This window comes from Nesoenas mayeri (assembly GCF_963082525.1).
Source record: "Nesoenas mayeri genome assembly, chromosome: 4".
NCBI lineage: Eukaryota > Metazoa > Chordata > Aves > Columbiformes > Columbidae > Nesoenas > Nesoenas mayeri.
This window is the reverse complement of record NC_137540.1, coordinates 54,221,681-54,237,091: the sequence shown is the minus strand read 5'-3', so window position 1 is coordinate 54,237,091 and position 15,411 is coordinate 54,221,681. Positions and strand designations below refer to the sequence as shown.

Genomic DNA, 15,411 nt, shown 5'->3' with positions numbered 1-15,411 from the left:
ATTACCTTTCAGTTAAAAATTAGTGTTAGAAAAGGCATGAAGATCTCCCAACAGAAAGCTACTATAGGTAAAGTTTTATTTTAACCTATTTCATTCTTGAAGAAATATGAAAAGTGTAATCTAAGAGGATTTATAAAGGTGATTTTTTTCATCTATATTATAAATGGAAAACTAGTATTGAAGAATAATAGCTTTTGAAATGTGGCAGTTCTGAAGGTGGCTTTATGAAAAGATGGATTTATATTTCATATAAACCAAATTATTAGAGTTAGCATTTTAATTATAATATATGTTGATGTGAATTAACTGTAAAGATTGTTGACACTCTGAATACTTTAAGTAATGCTATTTATTATAAGCTGCTGTCAAATGTGTAAGTGATGTGCTTCATGAAGCCAAGGAGAGCTTTAATCTCTGTTATCACACTGCTTGCTTTAGTCTTTACACTTCAGATCTCTTCCACATTTTTCTTTCTCTCCTTAACTGTTATTACAGTTTAGATTATTAGTTCCTTTCATAGGAATTAGTTCCTTTCATCCTGCAACTATGCTACTGTCCTTTCTAGCTTCCTACAAATTTATAATTCTTTAATAAACCAGAGAAAACAGTTCTTCCTCTCCAAGCATGTGAAGAGTAGGGAACACATGCAAATAATTTAAGAACATACAGAAGGGACTGATACTTCCACATCACTCTTAAGTTTACTGGGCCATAATACTGCTAGCATTTTTGGGGAAGGAATATCACACTCTTTCTAGATGTGTCTTCTTGTGCAAGGAATTATCTAATAATTTCTTTTTTATCTTGGAAGGACTAGGTTGATAAAATGTCTGTTCAGAGAACACCAGTCACTAACGGTACAAAACAACAAGCCCTGAAACCTGTGCCAGCTGGCTTGGAGAAAAGAATGTTTCATTACAATTGGAACATAAGGATACGGAAATCGAGTACAAGTAATCAAAATCCAGGAGCTAGTAAAAATAAATAATATAGGCCATTCCATGTGTGGTTGCAAAGCAAATTTGATGTTATGCTATGCTACTTGTTTCATGTACTGTGATAAAAAGTGCATTCTGGGTTCTGTAGAGAGGTGGCACTCTAATCTGCTAGAGCTAATGTCCCTTATACTAAAAATTTGTCTTTGGGCCTTCATTTATTTTATGTCCCTGCAAAACATGTTTATTGATGATAGTTTAGGTACTTCACTACACACTACACAGTCATGGGTCATATCAGCCTCATGGGGGCTGTATTATTCTCTGCAAGTTGTGAAATCATTTTCTTGACACTTAATTACAAAATTAGGTTTTCATTTGTTGAGTCAATGAATACCAATCTGTTTAGGTCTAATAATAAATGGGAGGAAAAAGAAAAGCAGCAAAAAGAAATTTGCAGCAAAATCTCATATCGTGTTACAACTAGCTTCAGTTTTCCTAAAGTCTGGAGGGGTGTTAGAAATTCTGTTTTACTATCAGTGATCTCTGCCTCTGATAATCCTCATTAATTAACACTTTTTAATAACTTGCTGCTGGCTATATATGTTACTGAGAAACATGGCTTAAGTATGTTACAGAAAAGCATAAATATATAGGTCTATTTCCAATAAAGAGTGTGTGTATGTGTTTATAGTGAGATTTAGATAACCTTTGCAATCTTAAAAACCGCTCCTCAGCTGCTGCAGCTTTGGGGGTGACTAGATGCCTCTCTAATAAAGCCTTAGTTGCCTAATTAATCTCTTTTTCCATGTTTGACATTACCTTAATCTAAGGTCTTTGGCTCATCATTTATCACTTAAATAGCATCCCTAAACTGGAGTTTAGAAACTAAGCATCTTTTCTGATAAACACTAGCAAGATCACATTTCCCAGAAAACACAGATATGGCCCCCTCTCTTTAGAGGGTGCCTGAGTGCAGCGTGAGGCAGCATCCTTTCTCACATACAAAGCATACCAATGAGGGCAGTAAGGTTTTTAACTCCTGGGGCTGGTATGCAGAAGCCAGTGACCTGTGCTCCCAGCTGGTGACACCAATGGGCTCAGAGTCTCTTCTTCCTTTCTGGCTCCATGATGCCTATAACTCCGGACACATTAAGCAGCAACAGTAAGAGAAGCTTTTCTCCATTAGCCAGACTTCACCTATGAGACGCAAGACAGGATTTCAAACCCTTTCACAGTTCCCTCTTGCTTGGGTGAGTGTTGTGATTGTTTTACAAAGCAGGGGAGATGACACCACCATGCCCTCCTCTGAAAGACAAGGTTGATCTCCATGCTGTTTCCGGGGTTGGTACATTTCCCACTAGCTGTAGGAAGGGTAGTGATTTCCACAGACAAGGTTATTGATTCGAGTCTGGACTGAGTGCTAGTCTTTCATTAAGCCTAGCCCTTGTAGCCCTTGTAGTTTGTTTTTCTACCCAGCCCCACTGTTATAAAGTGTTATGGGACCTGTCAGAGAGTTGTCAGGAATCTGGACTGCAGTAGGAGTTACCTGCAAGGTCCTGAGCTTTATGTGAGAGGAAAAATGTACACACTTGTCATGAAATCTCCCACCCAATTTCAAAAAAAGAGCAAAGTGAGAATGATACATTTGTTTGGAAGAGAATCAGAGTGAGTAAGCAGCTCAGATCTATAGCCAGAGGTAGGCAAAATCTTCTGCAGTCCTTTCTCAGTCCTACCTTTATTCACAAACCTTTTTCCTAATTTCATTCTTTTTGACTGATTTTCCCACCTGCACCCATGCTCAGGGAGAGTAAAGACCCAGCAATGACAAATGGTGAAGGAAAAGGCAACAAAATGAACTCAACTGGTGCTTCATGATCATGTAGAAGGTAGGAGAAGAGTGTGGAGGAAGACCATTCACACTTTCAGAGCCAGGAGAAAGGGGAGTCCTGATGAAGCAAAGTGTTATCAGGGAAGTAGGTCATGAATTTCTTCTGAGGAAGCACATTCACTCTACAAGATGGACTGTTTGCTTCTACCAACTGTGTACTGAGAAATTACTCATCAGTGTTTCATATCTCCCTCCTGCTAGGGAAAATCTTTGAGATTTAAAAATATTGCACCGTGGGTGAAGTTCAGAGTTGAGGGAGTTGGCTCATTTACAGCTGAATTTGGCTGCTCTCTTTAATTTTCTGAAAGACAGTTAAGCATCAAGAAAATCCACCATCATTTTCTTTTTGTAACTTAGGTCAGGGGTACAAACTGGAGCACAGGAGGTTCCACTTAAATGTGAGAAGAAACTTCTCAGTGAGAGTGACAGAGCACTGGAACAGGCTGCCCAGAGAGGTTGCAAAGTTCCGTACTCTGTCTCCTACTCTGGAGACATTCAAAACCTGCCTGGACACCTCCCTCTGTAACCTCATCTAGGTGTTCCTGCTTCAGAGGGGGCATTGGACTAGATGATCTTTTGAGGTCCCTTCCAATCCCTGACATTCTGGGATTCTTTGTGAATGTTACTCACAGCAAGAGACTTCAGCACTTGCACCTCATCCTTCCAGTTCCAATGACAGGCAGTTTTCTTCCAAGGTAGTTCAACAGCCGTTTTTTGTTTTTCATGGAGCTGAAACCAGTACCCGTCTCAAGTTTCTGTAATACCTACAGCCCCCCACAGTGTACTTCTGCAGTGCATCCAGGTAAAAAAGGAAGAGAGAAATTAGGGCATGGCTTTGCGAAACAATGCACAGCAATATTTCTTGAGACAAGGAACTTATATGTATATCCCAGTAAGTGGGGAGAAAAAAACTCTCAGCAAATAAATGTGTTTATTATGCTTTCAGTTTTCTATTAACTTCAATAATTTCAATTAAAAATTATATTTCTTATTCTATGTTTTGTACAATCAGCTGATATTCTAAAACTAAATGTATTTACTCATAAGCTTCAACCAAAGGATTGAGGTATGAACATGATTGATTACTATCAGAAAAGTCAAATGAAAATGTTTGCTACTTCTCTATGGTATCATTTTAAAAAACTTAAAAACTAAACATCCCTTAAAAACTAAACAAGACAAACAAGGTAAAGCAACAGTCCCATCCCTGCTGTAAGATAAACCATTGCATATCAACACTAAAAGGAGAAAAGCTTATTTTGCAAGCTATCACTAGCCTCATTTTACAGACAGATAATCTGAGGCAGTGGCAAAAGCATGAGGAAGTTACCAGTTTCCATACTGAGATGAAGCAAAAGTGGAAGAATTGAAGAGATCTGCAGCAGCTCAAACGTTCTGACTGCTAAGCCGCCCTGCCTTACAACTGTTGGCCATAGAAGAAGAATGCTGTTCTGAAGGCACTTTGATATGTACATCCTAGAAATCACAGATTACATTTTTTTTGGCCTTTTTTTCAATTTTTTAATTTCTAATGGAAGTATTTTTGGGAGGCTTAATTCCAGTACAACATAACTTTTGTCCTTCGATCACTACCATGAATAGGCAAGAAATGCAGTTAAATGTTTTTAGTTGAAGAATGTTTCTCCGTGGATGTATCTGGAGGTGCTCACACTGTTCTGCATTGTAGCTAGAAGGAAAAAAAGGAGCAGAGGCAGCTATTTTCAGGACATCTCTTGGGCACCATCTACTCTGGAACTCCAGCTTCCTAAAACTTGGTTTAGATAAAGTGCGTTATTACAGCTTTCTCTATCTTGGTTTCAGTTGGTCACTTCAGTTCACCTTAATGGCTTGCAGTTTGCCCTAACAAGGAGTTAACATATATACTCCACCAAGATTTTCAATTAATTCATATATTTGTTTCTCTTCTTACTGAAATCATTAGTGCATCGAAAATAAATCTAAGTAAATATACTTTTCTGATTTGAGTTCAGATGATTCACTGTTGCCTAGCCATTAGCATTTTTGCTTTGATTTTGAGAAGAACTGGCTATTGTTCCCTTAAGGAATAATAATAATAATAATAATAATAATAATAATAATAATAAAATAGAACATTCTTTTCTGTTTGTTTCTGGTAGTAAATTCTCAGTTTCAATTCAAATCATATTTATTTATCAGAAATGAGGTTCCCACTAATCCTGTTATTTTGTTGGAGTTTTTTTCCCCAAAAAATGTCTCTGGCTGTGTCTGAACATCTTATATTTGACAACTAATTTCTGTAGGATACTGTTACAATAGTGCTACAGTATAGCAGCAACAAACTAAAAGGACCCATAATTGTACTAAATTTCTTTGAATGGGACATTAAATAGAAGGCCCGTAAAAACTGATGTCCTGGCCATTTTTTCCAGATTTTCAAGACATGATTTATCTGTATATTTGCTTCTGTCAGTTAACCCCACATTTCTGCAGACCAGAGGGTAAATATACCTACATGTTACAAATTTTGTGTGCCTTCCCTGACTTGAATGTGCCACCTAGGCAGGTTTGCAGATGCTAATGTGCTGTGTTACCACCTCCAAAATCAATATGAAAGACAAGACATAGAATGTAGACAGTATACTTATAAAAAATAAGGCTTGAAAACAATGGAGCATTTCTTGTAGCTATGCTAAAGTGACTCTGTCTTTAATTCATACATATATGTATACATATATGAGATATACATATATATATACACATGTATCATACATATATCAATATATCAATTGCAAGAAATTGATCAGTATGAGCATCTGATCTTAACATCACAGTAAGCCATGGTGCAAAAACGAGATTTCTCTGAGCAAAATGGCTATTTGATTGAAATACTTGGCTTTAAAGAGGAGAAAAGTTTTTATTTCACAAGAAAGATTTAACTATAAGAGGCAGGAAGCCTGGAGGTGCAGGCTGGGGAAGCAGGGAGTTAAATCTCCAACCCCAAGATTCACGGAAGGCAGTGAAGAGCAAATGACCGCAGGAGAGACAGGGATCCAGAGAACTGACTTCATAGCCCTTCATTAGGACACTTATGCAAACTGTGGAAAGATGAGGTTCATGTTCCTGGTACAATTAATATTCAGTTACTTATACAAAGCTATGTGATTTCATATAGAGAGGAAGCTGCACCAGCAGGAGCTTTGACATGCTACTGTTGCCTCATCATTGATGCCCAGAAGCCTGATGAGTAGGTTTACATACCTAGTGACCACAGACTTATCCTTCTTCCAGTTCAGGAGAGATTTTGAAACAGGCCTCTTGCTCTATAGGTGAGCTCCCTCATTATCTACCTTGCTCTAGATTATGACCCACAAGCTACAGCCCTGGTCCTCACCAATTTTCTGCCCAAGGCCTCCTGGTGAGGCATGGCGTGGGTTTCTACCAGACTGCAGTCCACAGGTCCCATGGGGATGGTAGAAGGACATCTCCTGGACATCAGTGGGAGCAGCTTATCCTAACCCTTGATAACAAATGAACAACATAACATGCCAAGGCATTTTAACAGCACTTAAGCCCCTACAAGTCAAGCAGCTGCTGAGGAAACACTTGGTGCATCTCAGTGGCACATGAATGTTGATGTCAAGTGCCTGCAGGCAATTTTCAGCCCGGAGCATGAAGCATTCACTGACTCTTCGGTAATGTGAGACAGTCTCTTTCTCCTAATGGAGCTGTTCTACTTTGAATAAGTGATCTCAGTTTAAGCTTACGTTAATTTAGCAGTCTGAAATGTGAGCTGCTCGGGACCTAGTTCATGAGCAGGCAAGGCTGTCCTCCTTTAGTAGTGAGCAGTTTCTGTAAGGATAGGACTGAGAATTAGGAACAACAACTTCCACTACCCAGTTGTAGCTAAGGACTGTGTACCTGCCCCAGCTCGGAATCTCTGCCCAGGATTAATTCCCTGCAACTAATTCCCATGTTGAATGAGGAAAACAATACTTCCTAATCACTCATGGATCTTGCAAAAACAAATTAAGAGGTGCTTAGATCTGGACACACCAAAGTATCTTAGGTTAGAAAATTGTGGTTAGATTTAATTCCTTCAAAGATGATTTCTTGAATGCTTATTCTTCAAAAAGCTAGCAATCCAGGACTGCTCTAAGAAGAGGCAGAGAGGATATATGTATGTGCTTCAGTGTCACATACAAAACTTCACAAAGACCAAGAAGTAAAAGTGGCAGGACTGACCCCATGAAGCCCATGAAGCAGCAAAAGATCATTGGACCAGATCATTCGCCAAGTACAAAACTATGTTTTCAATGAATCCAAAGCTTTCTGTGTTGGCAAAACAGCCAAAAAAAAAAAAAAAAAAGTTGCTCTTCAGTTGACAAGTATCTGAAATTACTTCACAAAACATTACAAATCTGACTTTTCAAATTACTTGATTTGCAAGTGTTAACATATAATCTATTAAAAAAAAGAGTAACGAAACCAATCACTAATGAATATAACTTGCTGTTATTTGACCACTAAATATTCTTCATTGGAATTAAATATATCTAAAATTTCAGCTTATTCTGTATTAATATAAGGTATGATATTAGGATTCATAAACATTTTAGTGATGATGTCTGAACTAATTACATGAGATGCAATATGAATCCATCATATCAAGATCAAATCCAAATCTGGTTAGGTTTCTCCTTTTGGTCATTATTGTGACTGTGCCTATAATTTTAACATCTTTCTATACCAAGAAGATCAGAGGGAAAAATATTTCCCATCTGTATCTAAACAGTAATTTTTTAATCTTCATTTTATAGCAACTTCAGCCTCAGGCTCAAAAAAGCTAACAAGACTATTGCTGAGGTTGCTCCGTGTTAATTCTATAAAGTTTTGTTAGATACAAATGGTTGCTGAGGGTTTTATACGTTTGCCAGCCTGGTAGCTTTAAACAGTTCAATCACTTTCAATCTAATGAATCTTTAATTTGTTGTTTTACTATGAAAGGAAAATGACTCGTCAGGTGGGAGATTTTGATTCACAAGTCTGCATATAAAACTGTCTCTTGGTACTGAGCATAGTGTAAACATTACTGTTCCCTTTAAAACATAATTTCCTATAATAATTATCAAAATGCTGTAATGCTGTTATCACAATTTGAAGGTTTATGTTATTACTGTAGGGTACTGTGATATTTTTCATAAAGGCATGAAATAACAGCTTTTTTATTTGCAGACTTAGTATGAAACAACATTTCAATTCCATTACTTCATTTTTCTATGAAGAAATTTGCATTTACCTCAATGTGTAGGGAATATGGAGAGAGAGGCTGCACAAGCTTCTGAAGGATGCAGTTCAGACACTGAAGCCCCTGGAAGAAAAATGCTATTCAGAGTGTCACCTTCTTAGAGGAATATCCCTTAATTCCTTTGAAGTATTCAACCACTGTTTTCCTCTTGGCTTCTGTTACTTAAGGAGCCCCTGGCTCATCTCTGTAAGACTTCAGGTGTGCTTCAGTGTGGCCAACACATCTCAGGGCCACCAGCTGAGGACCCTCACTGGCATCCTGCCCTTCTAACCTTGGCGTCTCATCCCACAGCTCGTCACAGGCAAGCCTGGTATCGTCCCCCTCCCCGTCATGTCTAGTTCAAAGCTCTGTCAATGCGCCACATGAGCTCATGTGCAAAGACCCTCTTTAAGGTCCCTTTCAATTCAAACCCTTCTATCTTTTTATGATTCTATAAGATGGAGTTTTCATAGCCTGTGTGTACAAATGCACCTGTCCTAAGGCTGTCATTTAGCCTTACAAACAGTTTGTTAAGATTCCAGGAAACACATATAGTCTATTTACAGTCCTTACTCTTTTTTTTTTTTTTTTACTAATGAGCACTGTTAATGAAGAACATACCATGCATCTCAAGGAAAGTGTGTTTAGGTGAAGAACTGTTCCCCAGAAACCTGGTGTGTTTATGTGACATAACCCAGCATTTTAGCATTGGTCTCTCAGTAGCGAACAGCTGCACTGCCTCAGCATGCCTCTTACTTCCAGCACTGAGGTGTGATAGCACAGTCCTTTAGAAAAACAGCACCAGTTACTTTTGTCCTCTCCAGAAAAATGGAAAGAAGTTGTGTTTTAATCAGTTAAATGGCCAGTGAAACTGGGCTGCAGATTTAGGCTAGTCTGGAGTTATTGGAGAGCACAGGAATGACTCTATGAAGAGTTTTCTACCACATAAAATTTTTTACCAGAGTATTTTTTCTTTTACCAGAGTATTTTTCAAATGGCTACACAGAGTCAGGTACTAATACCAGAACCTCAGCTAACTTGTGTTGGAGAAGTGAGAGGAACCACACTGCAGTACAGTGCCTGGGATTGCCCTGCTCTAAATGATGGACCTGCTCAGTACAGTATTTACAATTTGCTGGTTCTACTTGTGTAATCAATTCCCTTCTTCATTCCAGTGCTGTTCTTTTTATTCCCTGTCCTGCTCCTATTTCTATTTCTCTTTGTTTACTTGTCAGTTCTACCATATTAGAATATCAAAGACACTAACTCATATAATTGCCTTTCTAAATGCACACGTTCACAAGCAGGTACCACAAGTGTCCTCAGAATCTCTGTTCAGCTGCTGCTTAACTTTGCTTTAGTTGCAGAAATGCCTAAGTTTGGCTAAAACACAGAGCCCTTGCTCACTCCGTCTATGTGAAGGGGTATTGCCGAGTTAAACACAGCCAGGTTTCAGGGATGTGCTCTCAGCCTGGCCAGCTCACGCAGCTTGTATGCAGGGCTTCTACCGCAATCCCTGCAGTGGTTTTCTGGTGTGTGGTGAGCACAGGTACAGCAGACTGATTGGCACCGTTCTGCCTCTTTTTCCCCAAGCAGTTCTCACACAAAAAGTACGTAGCAGTGGGGCCCTGACATGGCCTCTGCAGCCTTCTTTGGGCCATGGTCCACTTTTTAAGCTCTAAAACTAAATGTCCTAGCCCATTTAGATCCTTAAATGATGTTCAGCTGATGTGTTCCTTTCTTGGTACAGCTGTTAGCTTCAAGCTCTCCTAAGCACTAGATGTCAATGATAACAAACTAGACTGAGGTTTGCACCTTGCAGCGCAACATACAGGTGCTCAGACTTCTCTTTCCTCCACAATTCCTTTTTCCTTTCCTCCCTAGCTCTGTGCATGCATCATCTTTTAAGATTAACCTTAAAACGTCTCCATAAACCACAACCAAGCAAGAAGAGGATAAATACCTCAAAGTAAAGTGATACACGGCTTATTTTGTTGTTTATTAAGGTTTAAGGATGCTCATTGCCGTTATCCCAAATGGAGGACACTCTTTTGTATGTGTGATTCCTCTTCTTTGTATTCCTCTTCTTCCCCCAACTAATGCTAGACTTCTGTTCATAGCAAAATACTAGCAATGCTGTCTGCAGCACCAAGGTACACCATGGTAACATATGTCCTCTGCTGTCAGGCTTTCAAATAGTATTTGCATAGGCCTCTGTTTTATTTATAAGCTCATCATCCACAGTGATTCTAGTATTCTGATCACATCAAAGTTCCTTTTTATTGTGTTTTGCCCTAGTAGCCAGGAGGATGATCCCTAATACAGGATTATTTACATAATGTCTGTTGCAATGACAGATAAGGTACAAGTAAAAAAACATTCTGTCTTTTCATTTTAAAGTATTGCCTTTTGTTATTTACCTATAGTAGAGAGAGAACAGCACAAACTGTACCAGAGAAGCAGAAAAGTACACAGAATAATTCCAAAACAAATTTAGTTGATTAAATGCAGTACATTAAACCCAGTTATTTTAATGTTGACATTTTAGTATTGTTAATGAAGGGCCCAGCTATTGATCTTTGCTTGGGCGACTGTCTATTGAATCCACTGGACTTAAATTCTGAAAAAATGCAACCTAGTGAATTTCAAGTAATAATTGCTATACAAGGTAATTGCAAAACTTGCATAGCAAAGCTCCTTTGAGAGAAATTTATGAGATTTCTACATCAATCTGAATGTGCAAAGGCTTGCAATTCAGCCTGATATGAATTATTAACCTCACTTATATAAAGAAGGAAAATTATATTATATTTGTTTAACCTCTGCAGCTTCAGAGTTCCAAAATTATAGGGCTCTTTGGATAGATCATAACAGTGAAAACTTTGACATTTTCTCTGGTTATGTCATTATGTGAAGTAACGTAGCTTTCTCTATAGTCGGAATAGTCTAATAGTCAGAATGATCACATAGAAAAAATAAATTCACATAATGAAAATACTGGATCATTTAATTAAAATGATTATTATGTAATTCTAGTTACTGAACACATTTCTTCCTTCCTCCTGACTCCTTGATGTGCACCCTGAATGAAGCTACCATGGGATATGAATGGGCAGCCAGGCAAACCCATCTTTCCCTTAATGCCTCTCTATTGGAGCAGCTCCTTGAAGGACTTGGGTGCTGGGACTTGCCAGAGAATGAAACCTGGACTATATGAACTATCACAATTCTACATTCTTTCATTTTTCCTAAGCTGTGGACAGACATGGACTTGTTCCTGTCCACCAGCTCTTTGTCATAGAATCACAGAATAGTTTGGGTTGGAAGGGACCTTCAAAAGTCATCTAGTCCAAGCCCCCTGCAATGGGCAGGGACATCTTCAGTTAGATCAGGTGAGAGCCCTGTCCAGCCTGGACTTGGATGTCTCCAGGGATGGGGCGTCTACCACCTCTCTGGGCAACCTGGGCCAGCATTCTTGTCACTGCTCCTCTGTTGGAGGGTGCCAGCTGGTTGCCATCAGAGCCAGCACCGTAGTTGATGTGAGCTCCTCCCAGTCTGCTCCAGGAGAAAAACAGCCAGGTTAGTTGACATGTGAGCTGTGGGCTGCACTGACCAAGGTGGTTGTGCCTGAAAGAGGTTGGGAGGTGTTTGCATGCATTGCTGGGATGTCTCTGCTCCCAGGCTGCAGCATCCGGCATGGTGAGCTGCTTGAACATCTTCTACCGACACAACAGGATATGGAAAAGGGGTCTGCAGCCTTTGTAAATGGTGAGGCAGGCTTCATCATCATCAGTTACTGATTTTCAGGGTTTAGTTACAACATGAAAAGTTTAAAACAGTTTCTCATTATGATAAGTGCTTTTAAAATAATGAATATTTAGATTTTTATTATTTACAAACCAGGTCATTTACATTTTTAGGGTACTACTGTATTTGCATTAGCATTACTTTACTAAGACATCTTACTGATTCAAATCAAGATGCTGATACTGTTAGTTCCTCTCCACATTAAGTACTCCTCATTAACTCAAAATCTTTACTGAATACATTTAAATGAGGAAAGAAATTTAAAAATCCTACTTTAAACAAAGTGGGAGTTCTCCCTGACTTCTGGGGAACAAGCTTGGAATGCTGAATTAATCTGATGATCACAAAGTTGAAAAATTTTGTTGAGAGAATCCTGGAATGTCCTGCAACTCTATCTTCTGTAAAGTTTTTCCCAATCCCTTTTTGCATAAAATATTTACGGATAGCAAACTGTGGAAATAAATTTTTTAAAAATGTATTCAGAGTATCACAACCAAAATTTTAATCCTCAGTTTTGAAGGTGAAAAATCTCCCGCACCACAGTTTAAGAACTGGCTTCCACACACCTTTGTCTCTATGCTAGAGACATGCATTTAAGTGCTAATATTTCTATTTGGTATTTGATCCAAACTCTTTTCCCTTGCCCCACTGTTCACTCAGTGTACAGCTACTGGGCCAAAGACATTGAACATTTTTGCAGCAAGGGAATATGAGACAACAACGCAGCTTGTGGCTCTACAACATTGATCCTTGGTATTGCTAGTATAAGCCACATTATAATAATACCCAGATGAGCTGTATAAAACATCACGTGAATTTTGATCAAACAGAACATAAAATCTTCTGTTCCATTGCTGTGGAAACTAAGAGTAAAGCCAAGAGGTAAAGAATCCCAAGATGCATCCTTATCCTGAGTCCAGAGAAAAGGATTTCCACATCCACTTTTGCATGTGAGATTAATGCCAGCCTGTGACTAACAAGAATCAATTATACATGAGTCAATACTGTGTCCTGAAAGCATGTTGGGTATTTTTTAATTTCTTCTTTTGAATGCCTATGTATTTTTATTACCAGCTAATATTAAGAAAGACAATGAATCTACTTGAAATTTTACTTAGTCATCATAGTAGGATGCAGCTGAGTACAGTACTCTCAACAGTAATTCATCTGTTTCCCTTCCTAGTAATTTCAAAGTCATTAAACTATTACCACATTGGTTTTTATGAAATTCAGATCCTGAGTAGAGTTTTTGCATAACTAAAAAGAAAAAATTAATCCCTACTTTCCTTCAAATACACAGGGCCTCTTGGGAGAGAAGTACGGGAACATCCGAATACCGGGGGAAGTTGAGTCAGCAGAATTTGAAATGATCCTGGATGCTGCTGTGGAGGCCAAGCTAGAGACAAGGATTTTAGAAGAGTGGTACTGCAGGGATGAGAATGCAGTGCCACCAGCCTATTACCTCAGACCAAAATCTGAAATGCTGAAGAACTACCAGAATACTGTAAGTTAAAGTCATCTCCTTGCAAAATTCTTCTCCATCAATTACAGCAGCGGGCAGACCCCAGGGCCAGGCACTTGCTGCTCCCTCTGAATTAGCTGCTACAGCCTTGACCACACCTGAGCAACTGATGCTGTGATGCTCCTTTCCCACACGTGGTGAAGGGAGCAGCTGCAAAACACCAAGGAACACAGCAGGTCATGCTCCTGCATCAATGCACCCTCTGATGACAGCTCGAGCAAGTGGACCGTAGACATTCGTGGCATGTTGGAGCTAGTGGGACAGTTGAACAGATTTCTTTTCACTTCCCTGATGTTGGGATAGGGAATATCTGACCTGGTCTTACGTTTTTGCTAGATTTCAGTGAGAGGAAACACACATTTTCACTTGTATCCTCATACAAGAAAGCTCTTTAACAGTCAAACAAGTGCTTAGTGCTGTCCCAAGTCAGATCTCATGCTTTTAACTTATCAACTGTATTCTAACAGAAGATTTTTGAACACTGCTAATTTTCAGTTTTGAAAAAGGCATTTGTCTTTAATTGATGACAACTAAAACTGTATATTACCCAGAGCTCAGTTCTACCCTCCTACACATCCTTTATACCCAAGGACAGATTTCAGTGGCCAAAAAATGAAGTCCTTAACAGAGTATTCACTTCATTTTGAGCACATATTGTATTATACAAGAAAATGAAATTAAACTGTTATACTGCATTCACATGTCATATAGCAGGATGTTTTCTCTGTTGCATGAAATAAAAAACATTGAAAACATGAAAAAATAGACACAGAAATAGTTTTAACTAGTATAATGTGGCTATTCTGAAGTATTGATCACAAGGGAGAGAGCAAGTTTTGTAACTTTGCATTGCTTTGCTAATGCCCACAATGTCCTTTTGAATAAAGCTTGGCTTTTTTGTTATTAAACTTCGTACCTTTCCTCAAGCTACTGATACACAGGAGTAAATAAAAAGATGTTCATAACTTAAAGCTAATGTAGAGCTACATGTCATAAACTAACAGAAAGTAATAAAAGATACATAGCTCTGAATATGTCAAGAAAGAGTTGCTCGGGAGTTTATCCTGTTGTTTTTCCTGTCACACCCTCCAGAAAACTGGAGACCCCTCCAGCGCTCACCCGCAGTCACTAATGCAGCCGTGATCACCAGCTGCCTCAGAGAAACCTCCATTGTGGCATCTGCGAGATGCCATCTGAAAGGATTAGTGAATTTATATTAGTCCCTCTCTGATGACAGCAAGATTACTGTTACTATAGCAATGAATTAACAAAGTAACATCACATCTAATCCTATATTTTTCAAATATGGTAGCTAATATGAGGTGCTTAATTACACTCACCAAGAACCTCATTTTCAGTTTTGAGATCGAAGTTTAAATTATTAGTATTATCATTATTGCTTCTCATTAAAGGAGTGATAATTTTAGCAGCATTGCTGCTGCTTTTTTAGCATTATTTCAGGCTTGGTTCTTAAAACACTCCTTCTCTAAAGGTGTTATTGGTTTTCTTCTTGAGAAATATTGCATTAGCATTACCCTACAGTAGGAATTCAGAAAATACTCAACATAGCTAACTTTTATAATTCTAAAAAGAAATACATTATGATTATCTGCAGTATAAAAAGTTAAACTCTATTTATTTTTAGTGTATGTGTTTCTCTGTTACTGTTTTATTTTACTTTGTTATTTTACTATGTTATTTATAACCTTGTATATTAGACTTTTACTTTCTGAAGTTGTAGATGTGTGTATTACAGCTACTATTTAACTATGGATATTTTTAAAAGATGGAATCTTCTTCAAACTCTATGAATGAGAATAAATGGCAAGATATATCAGAAGAGATTAAGAAGATTTTTAAGACTGCTGTGAAATTGCTGTACGAGAAAGGAAAAATGAAACACAGCCAAGCAAAGAGATATCTTTCCTCCGGTAAAGTTCACACTAACTATTTCTGTATATTCATTTATTATCTTTTCTATCAACCTTTC

The 15,411-nt window shown here is 38.3% G+C and overlaps 1 protein-coding gene across 1 annotated transcript in view; it reads left to right on the top strand.

Moving 5' to 3' along the window:
• The window catches only part of NWD2 (NACHT and WD repeat domain containing 2), a gene marked incomplete at both ends in the record, with an annotated part of 54,959 nt that overhangs the window by 33,181 nt on the left and 6,367 nt on the right, over positions 1–15,411 (top strand). Inside the window, 2 exons of the mRNA XM_080344249.1 lie at positions 13,200–13,403; positions 15,208–15,352. Coding sequence (XP_080200375.1) covers positions 13,200–13,403; positions 15,208–15,352 — 349 coding nt within the window. The remainder of the gene's footprint in view (positions 1–13,199; positions 13,404–15,207; positions 15,353–15,411) is intronic.